General features: G+C 41.8%; 1 protein-coding gene across 2 annotated transcripts; it reads right to left on the bottom strand.

Moving 5' to 3' along the window:
- Positions 1–5748: 5748 nt before the first annotated feature.
- Positions 5749–11915, bottom strand: cdkn1cb (cyclin dependent kinase inhibitor 1Cb). 2 transcript variants are annotated; one of them, XM_061035898.1, is made up of 3 exons: positions 11206–11915; positions 10941–11059; positions 5749–5762 (listed from the first exon to the last, which is right to left on the bottom strand). In XM_061035898.1, exons 1-2 carry the CDS (start codon positions 11741–11743, stop codon positions 10944–10946), a joined length of 654 nt encoding a protein of 217 aa, XP_060891881.1. In that variant the 5' UTR covers positions 11744–11915; the 3' UTR covers positions 5749–5762; positions 10941–10943. The 2 variants fall into 2 exon arrangements, with proteins under 2 accessions (XP_060891881.1, XP_060891882.1); XM_061035899.1 differs by lacking the exon at positions 5749–5762 and adding an exon at positions 9745–10499 and having other exon boundaries at positions 10942–11059.
- Between the last annotated feature and the right edge of the window lie 1874 nt (positions 11916–13789).

Raw genomic sequence — 13789 nt, 5'->3', positions numbered from 1 at the left:
AAAAAGTGACAAAAATGTTGCAATCACTATTACTTCTACAGCTTCTTCAGCTAATATACCACCAGTCAGAAGCGTACTATTAATGAAACAGCAACAACTTGCATTGATTGCATTGACTTGAACATGAAAACCTTAAAATCTATGAAGCACAAAAACACGGTGTGGAAAAGTTCTGATTAATCTGTTTTTCTCCTTTTGGTGAACTTTTAATTTAGTTTTAAATGAATAAAATAACACAAGTTGTTCATTCTAAACAGTTCATCTGTAAGAAGAAAGAAGTGGACAGAGGAGGCAAAGTTCGCAAAATGATCAATTCACCTTTACTTTACCCTGAACTCGATTCATGGACATACAACATATTTTTTAAACATTTTTTTATGGGATCCTGTGCTTTTTTGTAATCTAGTCTTGGAAGACATACGTTTGAAAATAGGTGTTACATAATTGCACACCGCCTGGGGCAGTTTAGGGCTGAAACAGATGCCTAAATCCTTCGGAAGATGTTCTGTGTTTGATTGTTAAACAGAATCTGTTTTCGTCCGGAGGGTAAGACTCTATATTTAGTTACTTCAGAGCACTGTGATACTGGAAGCACGTCAGTGATCTCTCATAACTTGTTACAAAAAACCAGCACACAAGAGACAAAAATACATGTTTAATGTCTTTTGATCGTTTGATGACATATTTCTTTTTATGCTCTGAATGTTGTTAATTCTCTGTTTTTAAAGCTCATTGAATTACTTAACAAATGACAGTGCCTGCCTTGCCTTAATGGGAGGCTGATACATGTTCTCTTTGAAGTCTCTTTTAGGGTTTAAAATAAAATTTGAATCATGACTTTATCAAAAGTAATCAGTCCTATGATGCTTGCCAAGTTCATCTAAATTCCTAAAAGAATCCACAAAAAAAGGTCTCCTCCGATCATCAATAACGGACAAAGTACATTGACTGCCAACTTCCATTGTATAGCCATTGAATCAGACTCTTACCACCAGTGCTGAGGGAGCTTCTTTAAGACACTCTGAATCACACTTTGTGATGGATTTAAACTGGGTACATTTGGCTGTTTCATCTCTGTCAGGCTTTTGGATGGTCTGATGTGATACTGTGCCATCTCTGTGAAGATAAGCTGCAGCTCAGCCGCTCTGTACGTTGATTTCCATGTACACAATGTAGGCTGAATACCCACTGTGTAAGTACAAAACCCCAAAACACACACTGAGACTGTTTCCCTTTTTCTCTCTTTCTCTTTCACAAGTCTTCTTCAAAGCAGCCATACCGCCAAATCACCTGCTTCTCTTTCTCCTACCCTGCAGACTATTCATCTATCCATCTATCCCTCCACACATACGCAAGTGTGTGTGCCTGCACAAATGTATGCGTGTGTCTAAGCAGGCCTTTCCTGCTGTGTAATTGCAGTCTGCGTTTCAGCCCATTGCTGTTGCCCCTGTGTGGAGACGAAAAGATGTTGCTAATCTGCCAACAGAATACAGCAGGTCAAGCAGCCAGCGGCGGCTGAATTCAACCCCGGGACCACTGCCACAAATTAGGACACGCTGACAAGGCCCTGCAGCATTCTGGGTATTGTTGTGAGCTGCCAACGGGCCTCTAAAGCTGCTGGCCCCGAGTGAAGGAGCAGCCAAGGAAAGGTGAAGATTAATAGTGGCTTGGTGACCCGGGAGTACGGCTATAAATCTATATCGCCACCAGGCACTGCAGCTATAGTGCACGTCTGTCATTTTGTCAGTTGCACACAAACATCAATCAGCGCAACGAAAGATTTCAGATGTAAAACTTTTAGGAGAAAAAAGTAAGTTTTGTAGAAGTAGAACGTTTTGGCATTTCAGCTTCTCCTCGTCAATTTTCCCAACTTGCACTAAGCTTTCTTCTTTCGACAATAAGAACAAAATACTCAATCATAATGCTATAGCTAAGAGCTAACAGGACAAACCCAAACTCCTCTGCTTTCTGATGAATGACAGCTCTTTGTTGCGTGTCTCATAAAGCCTGCCATGGCCATCCTTTTTCTCCAGACCTGGCGAGCAAATGTGAGGCGTGAATAGCATTAGTCCGAGTCAGTGCACCCATAGCTGTGAAGCCAGCCCTGAAAACACAGCCTGCTAGCCCTCCTCCCCAAGTTTTATGAGCCAAGATGATTGAAGGAGAAGACAAAACTGCTCTTCCAATAGGACGGGAGCGGGAGGAGAGGAGTGGAGCGAGGAGGAGGAGAGGCGACGGAGATGGATGGATGGACAGATAAAACAGAGACAGCAGCCGCTCAACAGAGGACTCACATCCCCGTGTTAGTAGGGATGTGAAGGGGAACAGGTTTGTTGCAGAGCGGCTGAAAAGCATCCGGACAAAGGCCAGCGAGGGGAAGAATGGAGGTGGAGGACTCTGGCTGTCAGGACTGGCGCTGGGATGGAGTTAGATCTCATTTCTCAAGTGTCATCGCACTATCTGTGTCTCCTCCTCTCTCCTCTCTGTCCAATTACTGCCACAATGTAGCCGGCCCCCTTCCTGCAGAGCTGCATATGGCTCTCTGGTTGTAAAGCCGTCCCTCCACAGTGAAGCTATGCAGTTATTGATGGGTACAGTATGTGTGGAGCCCAAAGGGGCCACAGTTGGCTGTTGTTTGACTGAGCGTGAGTGCACCGCTCTGACAGCTTGTCTCGACATGATTTCCTCTGAATGTCGACACGCCCCGGTGTATCACGGACTATAAGCATCAGTGTAGGGTTAAATCATTTAATGTAACCGTGAGAAATTGGTTTTCTGCAATAAAAGAAAACAGGCTATAAAATTGTTTAAAATCAAACTTAGAGTGAAGAAAGTGACTTTTTAAAGAATGCCAAAAAAAAAATCTACAAAATGGTTTAGCTTGAGATTAAACAGAGTAAAGTATCTGATGTGGACGCTGTTTCCATAGCGACACAAAGAAAACTGCTATCTAAGAATAAAGAGGAGATACACGCTTTATAAGGGACATGTTTTTAGATCACCAACATCCTTACATTTAAAGACCTTCATCTCCAGATCTTAATTATTTTTTGTTAGGTTGTTTTTTAATTTGGTGATATTTTAGTATTATTTAAGTGGAGGCTTCAAATAAACTCTTTCTAAGAGTTTTCTGCCTGTTCCTTCACTGAATGTTGTCTATTTTGTTATTTGTTTAATGTTTTTTCCCTTTTCATTTACTGTGCAAATAAATATTAAATATTAAATACTACATTGAAAGACCTTTCCTACATTTTTTGTTGTTGTTTTTCTTTGTGAAATAATTATTATAATGCCTCTTCAAACATTGAATTTTTTCTGAGAACCTTGACTGATTTTACATAGGCTATTAATGATTCCTTTCATGGTGTATTATGTCCTTTAAAGTATTTATGTCCTGTTTGTTTTTACCTTAACAGTTTGTATGCCTTTGTTCTGCTTAATGTGATGATTTTATGTCTTTTTTTATTTTGCTGCCTTGCATATCTTAGTAACTTGGATTTGACGTGCTCTTATAAGGTTATATTAAATATCACAAGAAGAAAATCATTTTAAGTGATCGAACAGAACCAATGAAATTCCCCTGACATCTGTGAAGTGGAGGCATTCAATAATCACACAGCATCACTGGGTGCACTGGTGTGTGTCTTCTGTGAGAATGCAGCGCTCGTAAATCACACACACACACACACACACACACACACACACACACACACATTCACTCACACACACACACACACAGAACCCCCCCCCCCCCCCCCCCCCACCCACACACACACACACACACACACACACACACACACACACACACATACACACACACATGCAGAGGACTGTTTGCTCCTCGATCAATCAAACAGGAATCAGTGTCGTCCTCAAGGACGCTCTTCTCAACATGTTGAATGATCAGGTTCTTCAGCTCATGTTTGTTAAGTGACTAAATTAACGCTGACTTTTGCAACAAAAAAAATGTGGTAAGCTTACATTAATGCAGTTTGATTGTATTATATTGAGCACACGCTGAGTCAAAAAAATATGTTGTATATGGCTTACTAATGCAAAAAGTAGTCCACTGCATAATATGACTCATTTAGTAAAATGATGATGTCATAAAGTCATAAATATATGGATTGAATTCTCCAAAATCTCCCATCAGATGCAAAAAAATATTGTTGCACATGTGGTTATGAATTACTGCACAGAGAAAATAATAGAACAGATAATGTGTGGATATTAAGTTTTATAAAGTTGTTGTTTTATTTTTATTTTTTTTATAAAATAATAGTTTAAAACATCATCCTAAAGATCTTTTCAACATTTTGATTCACTGTGTCATGAGATGCACATGCACACATTATTAATGGCTGCATGCCATTTAGTTGCGTCAGTAAAAAAAAGTCCTTGTATCTATAGCCTATTGTTTTAATGTAATATGCGTTACAGATGTCACTGCTGTGTGGGTAAATTACAAAGTTTGAACATGTTTTTTATATATATCTGAAAACGTTTTCAACATTTCCGTATGATTTCTGCGTTGGAATGAGGATGTTGGAATTCGCCGATGTTTGCAGCCAAATCAATAGTTTGACCTTTTCACCTTTGCAGGCGGGAAAACTGGCGGTCCTTTTAGAGAGTGACGTCCTATAATTGATGCTCCTTACACTGAAAGAAGTGTCCATCTAAAGTCAAATGCTACGCTGTTGTGTCTTACATTCTGTCTCCTTTTTCTAGCATTAGAAAAAAAGGTGATCACGTCACAGACCATCCAAAAGCCTGACAGAGATCAGGTGAACACACTTTAGGCCACATGGTCAAACATGATGACGTTGTTTTCACTGTGATTAATGTGTTTGAGCTGTAATCCAGAAAAAGTCTTTACACCCCTTTTCTATTGTAGCCTGAGCCTAAAAAGGCATTTATGTCATCAAGAGACATTTGTTTTAAGGCTATATTAAGGTCCTTCTTTGCTATAAACTGTAGGCTTATAATTAAAATATTTCTGCAGCATGCATGAATGGATGAATGGATGACGCATCAATCCTGCAGGCTGTTTTGAAACGTTCAATTTGGAGGCCTATAGACTACGGACTGACAGTCAACTGTGGCCTTTTGTATTCATTCTGAAATAAAATATAGTTTGGAAAGACAACCACACACATAGATTTCTGCTTTCTTCTCATCTGTATTTGCTGATTGCTGTTAACAATGAGGCCTTTATAGGGCCTACTTCTGAATTGAATTCTAGACGAACTAACTTTTCATTTACATTTTTTTTTTTTACAGTGCTAGTTGTCAAGATCAAAATGACAGCACAAAAGATCCCACCAGTTGTCTACAGTGTCCTGTGTATTCTCATTAGCAGGTCAGACTAGACATTAGCCGCTCGCTCCATCACGTTGCGAAACTTTGTAAAGGATCTGCTTCTCCTCCGCGCAGCGTTAAATCCGATCCCCTTGATGCGTGGGGAGAGCAAAGTGAATTTAGAGATTGAGGTGGGAGGCTGATCACCCCCCCCCCCCCCTCCTCCTCCTCCTCCTCCTCCTCCTCCTCCCCCTCTTCCAGCCGAGACCAAAGTCGAGATGCAAAGAAAATGAGGAGACAGAAAGAAGATATTTGAAAAGCTGCCACGAGTTCCCTGTCACACCGCCTCCTGCGTGGATTGAGCCGAGCTCTTTGTTATGCACACAGGCATGAATACTGAGTGGATGTAAAGAGAGAGAGAGAGAGAAAAAGCCAGGGCAGAAGGGGGGAAAAAAATAAAAACATTGGGGCACGTCTGCATCGAGAAAACCAGGACGAAAATAATTTGACCTACAAGATTTCCTTAACATTGGATCAAAGGGACCAACATCTAATTGATGTATTCCTTTGCGACAGGGGCCTGAATGTACACAGAATTGTTAACAGTATTATCTCAATAATGGGAGTGCTTCAACTTTGAATTCTTCGCCTTGTGATGTCTCACGTAGCCTAATATTTTGAGGATTTATTGAAACAAATCGCCCCATTTACATTTTTAAGGAGCTTTGTTGGATTATTGGCCGTTTCTTTTCGGAGGGATTACTGGTTTGCATAAATCTTCTTTTCAGTAACAGGCTCCATGAGTTTGATTATGACGCACGTTATTAACCAAAAGGGCACCTGGGATTTTAGCAGCGTGCAGGACTTTGCATGCGGCTGGTTCAACGCTTGTATACAGAACAGGAGAGAAAGAGAGGGAGAGAGAAAGGGAGGGAGAGAAAGAGCACAAACAACAGATCCCCTCCCCGGATACAATCACCTTTTTGCAAACACGTGGGTCTCTGTCTGCCCACTTCAGTCGTAGAGTGGAGGAGGGGGGCGGGTGTTACACAGGTGTCCAACAACCCACCCACTCCAACCCCCCAAAACACCCTCTCTGCAGGCACACAAGAAAACACACACACACACAGCAAGAGCATGCATGTATTTGACCGCACTATAGGAGAGAACAAAGCGGAGATATTGACATTTGTAATCATCAATAACTAAAAAAAATCCAAAATGATTTGTAAAAAAAAAAAAAAAACAAGTTCTTTGTGCTAGAGAGCGCTGAAGAAGGATAAACGAGGCATTATTTAGAGACGTTTGTAAGTAAAGTTCAACAGGCCCGTTCTGGGTCATGGCTTGCCTCGGCCTGCGGTGAAATATATCAGCATAGACATCATTAATTCAGTGTTTGGATCTTTTATTTCATGTTGTTATTTTAATATCGAAGTCAGGGTAAATGCGTTTACTTCATATGTCATCGTTTTATCTCAGAACTCACTCACTGGTGTGAATTGAATACTGAATGTATCTTTCGATTTAGAGAAAATTCGTCTTCGATCAGACGAATCAAGTCAGCATTTCATTGTTTTTACCTCTTCAATAACTCTTGGATTGTTTTGGTCCTCAGCCCCTAAACATAAACCCAGACCTGGATTTAGGCCTTCGATTTTTTTTTTTTTTTTAAAGAAGTCTTTTTTTTTGGGGAGGGGGGTAAAGGGGGTCAGGGAGCTTTAACTCGGTGACAAAGCCTCATTTGCAGGTCAATGCGATGGCACACTCGCCTCTCCTCTCCATCCAGCTCGCCTTTGTTCCCTGTCGCCTGCGCCGATGCCAGATGGTCATGGAAAATGCTAATTCCTCTTGGCTGATTTCCCTCCTTTCTATGTTTAATTGCAGCCTTTGCAGACTGTCCCGTTAATTGTGTGTTTGGAGAGGAAAATGCGATTAAAGTTTTCGTTTTCTGAAATTATATTGTTGTTGCAACATTTGCGCGACGCCTCAAAGCCACTTTTTTTTTTTTTTTTTTTTCCAAGAGGCCTTTTTTTTTGAAAGATTCGAAACTGAAGACCCATTTATGAGCAGAATTTGGAGAAACTTGTGACACAGTTTACTGGGAACTGAAGAGATCAGCGGTTACTGTGATTAAAAACTTAAAATGAAGTGTGAGTCTGCAGGGGTGCACAAAGAGGCCTTGTTGTGTTCTATTTTTTTGGATACATTTTTAAAAACGAATACGTTTATTTAACTTCTGAGGCTAAATGAGTAAACAGAGAGACACATCTGATTGTTTATTACAATAATTTAAAGTCAAAATCATCAGAATAATGAGTGCATGCTTCAATAAATCAGTTCCTTTTTTAAATTGTTTCATCACCCAGTTTCTAAATGTTGCCCTACATACTAAATACATGTATAAAAAGTCTAATCAGGTGTACTTAAATTGATTGAATCTGTTTTATATTGATCACATGCAAAATGAGTCAGTTTCTTCAAAGCAGATCATTGTTACTTCATTCGGAGGACATTTAGATTTCCCAGCTTGATTTAATGAACTGGTTCTAAGTAAAATAAAAAAATACCTGATCATAATTTTGCTGATGACTGAGACAAACATGTGTGTGTTGGTGTGTGAGTGTGTGTGGTAAAGGTCAGAGAGGCTACAGGCCCATGAGGCTGTTTCTGTCCATCAGCAGCTGCTTGTGTAATTATATTGTACTGCAGGGAGCTGTTAATGAGGTCTGTATGTTAGCTGTCATCTCCTTCCTTTATGTCCATCATACACACAACAGGGCTGAATTAACTCATAATTGTCAAACATGTTCTGCAGACCCTGTTGAAACCGTTTAGAGACAAGATCCAGTTCTTGAAAATTAAGGCCTGGACTTAGAGACTGAAATTATCTCCAGGCTCCGATATAACCTTTTTTGGGGGGGTTTTGGGGGCTCTGCGTGGATAGTCTGATTAAAATGATTTACTCTTTAAAGGACATGCAGATTATTTTCCAGTTTAAAGGGAAGCTTACTGGGTTGAATTTCAGGCCTTAACCTCTGACCTTTGCAGTAAAAGCTCAAATTAAAAGGCTCTTTGAGACAACGAATGTGATTTTGAGTTCTATTTATTGGGACAAATTTCATATAGTTACTCAGCTGTAGAGACAAATAAAAGCAGATGACCCCTTTAACTCAGAGGGGGGGACCTGAGCCCCTGAATGTGTCCAGTCTCCAACACAGAGGGGACTTCATTAAAGTAACACATGAACAGCTGTTGTCTTTAACATGTAAACTATTGAGATTTTAAAACTGCGCTGAATGGCCTTGGAGCTCCCCGTGGGCATATGGGCGTTAATTAGCTGGATATAGCCATAGATTAATTATAATATTTTTTTTTCGCCAATCCGTATCAATGGAGCAGCCAGACAAAGTGTCTTTTGTTCTCTGATGCAGGACATTCTGTGGCTGACTGAATGGGTCTTGGCTATGTCTACATGGATTTGCCATATGGCAACAAAAAGGAAAGAATGGAGCCGGAGAGCGCTTTGTGTTGGAAATCAGAACAAGGCCTTCAGAGCTTATGGCTGCATGGAGCTGACAAAGTCACTCCTGCCATCAAAAGTCTCCATTTTCATCAAAACAGTCATGTCACACAGTCGAAGCAATTCAGACTAATGGAGAAACTTATGAGGAATTATAATATGTGGATCTATTTTTTTTTTTCCCCTGCGCCTGCAGTGCCAAGCTGGTTCGTAGGCGAGGCCCCGCGCGCATCCACCTACTTTTGCTTCTGCTGCTGCATTTGGCTTCTTTCAATTAAGGCTAAACTTGCAAGTATGACCTGTTGAATGGTTTGTTTCAATAGACGAGCACAATTACAAAGACTAGTAGTTTTCTTTTTGCAGCTCTGGCAGGTGGCCTCCACGCCCGGTGTATCCACGCCGGGGTAAACAGTGTGTGTGAGTGGGTCTTTAGAGGGCTTGTTGAGTGCGGGTTGCATGTGGGGGTGTCTACATGGCGGACAAAGCGGGGATCCAAAGGCAGCTGCTGCTTCTTTTAGAAGGGGCGAAAGGGCCTTTAAATCCCAGCCTATATCCCGCAGCTGCCATGCTGCACGTCTCAATGCGTTTTTCCCCCCGCAAGGTGAGGCTCCACGAGCACAGAGAGGCAGACAGATAAGAGGCGGAGCTGCGCGTGCAGGGATGTACCTGCGCACTACGCAGCAGCGCAGTCATCGATGTCTGTGATAAGACTGCACAACTTTCCTTTGGTTTGAACTCGTCTTAAATGATACTTAACTACAGCAAACGACAACCTGTTGTTCTTGTCTGGATACTAAATCTAACAAAATACGAGCCGTAAAACCAGAAAACACCCAGTCTCCCAGTTTTAGTTTCAGGACTTATTTGACAAAGACCGGATTTGAAAACTCCACAAGTAGACCTCCACAAAGACAACAACAAATGTGTTTAAAGTTGAAGTGAAAATATTTTATTCTCATCTTTCGTGAGACATCATTAGGGCACTTGTACGAAAACACACACAAATAAACGGCTCAGAAACACAAAGACATCTATTTTTTTTTTCAAGTGTAGACTATTATAGAGAAGCTACATGATTGCAGAAACATCACAAAATACCAAAAAAAAAAGAAAAAATGCAAATAATAAAATAGTATAAAATAAAAGTATGCCCATTGGCTAAATCAACAAGGCATTTAACAAATATCAAGAAACATAAATAAATTATAAGTTAAAATAGTCTTAAAAATATGCATTTACAGAAAAACCAGAAACAGAAATAAACAATAATAAGCTACTGTCTCTATAAAGCTGTACACTTTTGGCCAGTGTAGACAATTCTTTTTAAAGTTATTTAGGATTGCACAGATGTTAAAACATTTAACACTGTCGAGTGGCTGTATGCAAAGCAACAATGCTACATTTGTACTGGATAAGAAGTAATTCGGCGAAGTTTTTCCCCTCTCCTTTTCCGCCCTCTTTCCCCCCCCAAACCGTTCAGTCCTGAGAGTCTGCTCCGGTGTTCAGGCTGCGCTCCGCCGGGGCGCAGCGAGTCGGAGCAGCCGTCCGGCCGGGCTTTTATGTCTCCCCACTCATACACAGCGTCACCCGAGGTCTTCTGGAAGTATCGAGAAGATATCCTCACTTGATCCTCAAAACATGCGCAGGCAAATAGTGCAAAATAAAATTTAAAAAAAACCACCTGAGGAAAGGAAGAAGACAAGAAAACACGGATGAGTTTTTTTCCGAGGAACAGCCACTCTGAAGAAAGACGCGAGTCAGCAGGCGTCACCCTTTACCCGAAGCCTTTTCCCGCCACATCGTGACGCACATTCCCCTCCCCCAACAACCAGTGTTACTACAGCTACTACTATCACTACTCCTGCGATTTCACCACCACAAGCTCTCCCCCCTCCCCCCCCTCCCAGATAAGGCTGTCTGACTCGCGTAACCTTTTTCGTTAGGAAAATAACACAAACACACTTTTTTAACATGTAGGCTTCTTTAAGTAGCCTAATTACATTACTTTAATAACAATTTATACAAATAAAATATTTGATTAGCCTATTTAAGAGTAGATACGACAAATACTGAACAAATTTCACAATTTTTAAATCTTTACAAAATAAGGTGAATCTTCATACCTTCAACGAATCCTCTTTCGTGGAGTTTGTTCCAACGGGATTGGAGACTTTGAGAGGTGGCAGGCACTCATGTCACTCGATTTTCTGTCAGCAGCCCTTTTTCGTTTCACGAAAAAATCTATTTGAAGGAAAATATAAAAGTTAAAATACACACATTCTGGAGTTTAAGGATAGCAAATGTATATATGCGCGTTATAATAATTGATATAACGGCGCAGCGCATACGCACAAGAGCGCACGCAAGATTTAAAATCGTATATTTACCTGTGATGTGTGTGTTGTTTTCGGGGGTGGCAGTCCTCTTACGTCTCGCACACGGGACCTGTCTGTGAGTCGACCTCCCTGAGTTCAGCTTGTCTGTACGGTTCTCCTGGTTGACCTGCGCCGGACAGGGAGTGCTGCTGCTCTCCTCCGGCAGGGCCAAGCGCTCCAGTACATCCATGCGCGGAGTCTCCGGGAGAGGAGAGTCCGAGGGGGTGGGTGTCTGCTTGACGGGCGTCTCTGTCACCCTTGTCCTCTCGGTCTGTACGGAGTCCTGATAAAATACCGGGGTCTTATCCAAGGACACCTCTTCCCATGCGTAATCCCCATTCTGCGGGGTGTTGGTTTCGAAATTAAAGTTCCACCTCTGCTGGTCCCTCTCGGAAATCTCCTTAAGTTTGGTTTTCATCTCCCGGTTCAGCTCGTCGTGATCCACCGGGCCGAAGAGGTTGCGGCAGACGCTGGTGCGCCGGTGGAGAGGGAAGGTCCTCCGGGCCACCAGCCTCTCCAGTGCGCTACACGATAACTGGACGTTAGACATCTCCAAACGAAATTTCCAACAAATGTTAGGCTACTTGATTGATCCTCGATAGGAGAGTTTGTTGTTGTTGTTGTTGTTGTTGTTGTCGTCCCTGAAAATACGTGCGTGTCTCCTTCTCCTCGTCTATACGTGCCTCCCCTCCACACTTCTGTTTAAATGTACCTTCGTAGTGAGATGTGGAGTATATAACCTCCCTACCACTCGTCTGTCAGAACAGAAACGTCTCCGTCGACTCTCTCATTGGCTGTCCCGGTTCGTCGTCCCACCCACTTCAAGACGCACGCACCACCCCCACCCCGATTTCCCGTCGGCTTCACATACCCATTTGGCTGTGCGCCCAGCAAAGCGCAGCGATTTCAGTTTTCTTCCAAGAGAACACTGTTGAGCGGAGTTTTCCCGAAGTCAGCCAAACTGTTGGTGCTGCACTGTCAGGTCGCCTTTAGGTGCTTACACAAGCAGCTGCTGGTTTGGTTATGCATCCATTATCCATTTTTTTCCCTATGTGGTAAGGTGTGCGACCGAGAGAATCGATCAATAGCCTGCGGAATGGATTGTCATATTTTACAGGAAAACACCAATTGCAAGTTGTAGGCTTCTATTCAGCTGTCCTCGTCTCTAGTTTACTGGCAGTACATTGAAGGGGGGGGGGGGGGGGTCTCGCTGTCCGATGTATGACCTCAAAACGTGATCCCACACATTAACAGTATATGCATCCTCCTCCTCCTCCTCTTCTCTCACCACCTTCCTCTCCCTCCTCGGATGCTATAGTGTCTACACTCCGCAATCTGCATGTATTTCTGAACCGACTGGGGTGCTTTATTTTTTTTAAGCACGTATCAGCAAAGTAAGCATCAGTAAATTCGGGGTCACAAATGAGCAGTTTCAAACGCTGAAGACAAAGTTGCATAAGTCACTTCTCAACAAACCCGATCTTCATGTGAAACGATTGCTTTGTTTTTACCAATTTGCATAACACTTTTGTGACCAGAACAAAACAACAACATTGTGGTAATGCTGGCTACTTTTCATCACTGACAAATAGGATGACTGCGCTAACAAAGCATGTCACGTTCAGTTCACTGTTCAAAGAGTCGCACTGAGTCGACGAACAAAGGTGTTCAGTTTCAGCCTGAATCACGGTGCTCACAGGTTTAAATCACGGCAGCCGTGACACAATCAGGCAGTCACCCTAGAAGGAGATACCCTACGTGTCAAAGCAGGAAGAAATATGTTATTGTTATATGTCCATTATTTACTTTAAAGGTACTACAACTTTTTTTCAAATATAAATTCTACATCACTAAACACAGCTTGTACTGATGAGCCGGCGGAGTCTCCTGACTTTTCCCTCAGACGCAAACACCCAGCAGTCAGACAACGCCTCTACAGCGCTCTACAGCGGAAAATGAGCTCACAGCGACGCTCGGTGGTACAAACAGGTACTGCAGCTTGTTTAACGTGCAGTTACGCAAAAAACTAATCCTCCACAAGTAGAACCCCAAATCATATCAACGCTACAGAAATGTGTTTCTCAGTATGAAACTGTATAGAGGCTCTACAGAAATGGCTCAATTAATTAAATCGATGCAAATCATACAACACTGTCACATATTAATTATCACTGTGTACATTAATGCAGACTACCAGATCTGTTCCTTTAGATTTTTCATCAACACATTGTTTTAACGCATCTTGCCTGCACTTATATTACTTATTGTGTAAACAGAAGCATTCTCTCTGAATTTATATAAATACATTTCTAATACACAGACACTGTAATTCAAGAACATTATTCAATTGTATGGCTACTTTTGCAGCAATAATGAGAAAGCAAGTAGAGGTACAATAATACACAGCGAGGATTACACTTGAAAATAAATAATTGTGTGATGTGTGAATAGGAAATCCCATGGGTGTCAGGACTGACAATAATGTTTTGCATCAGGTGCAGGGGACTTAATATGTACCCGTGGGTAGATTTGTTTGCAGCCAGCAAGATCGACATCCATCATGACACGCGGGTTACAAAACAAATGTATCAAGGAA

The sequence above is a fragment of the Labrus mixtus genome, chromosome 4 (assembly GCF_963584025.1).
Source record: "Labrus mixtus chromosome 4, fLabMix1.1, whole genome shotgun sequence".
In the NCBI taxonomy this organism is placed as follows: Eukaryota; Metazoa; Chordata; class Actinopteri; order Labriformes; family Labridae; genus Labrus; species Labrus mixtus.
This window is presented reverse-complemented; position numbering and strand designations above follow the sequence as displayed.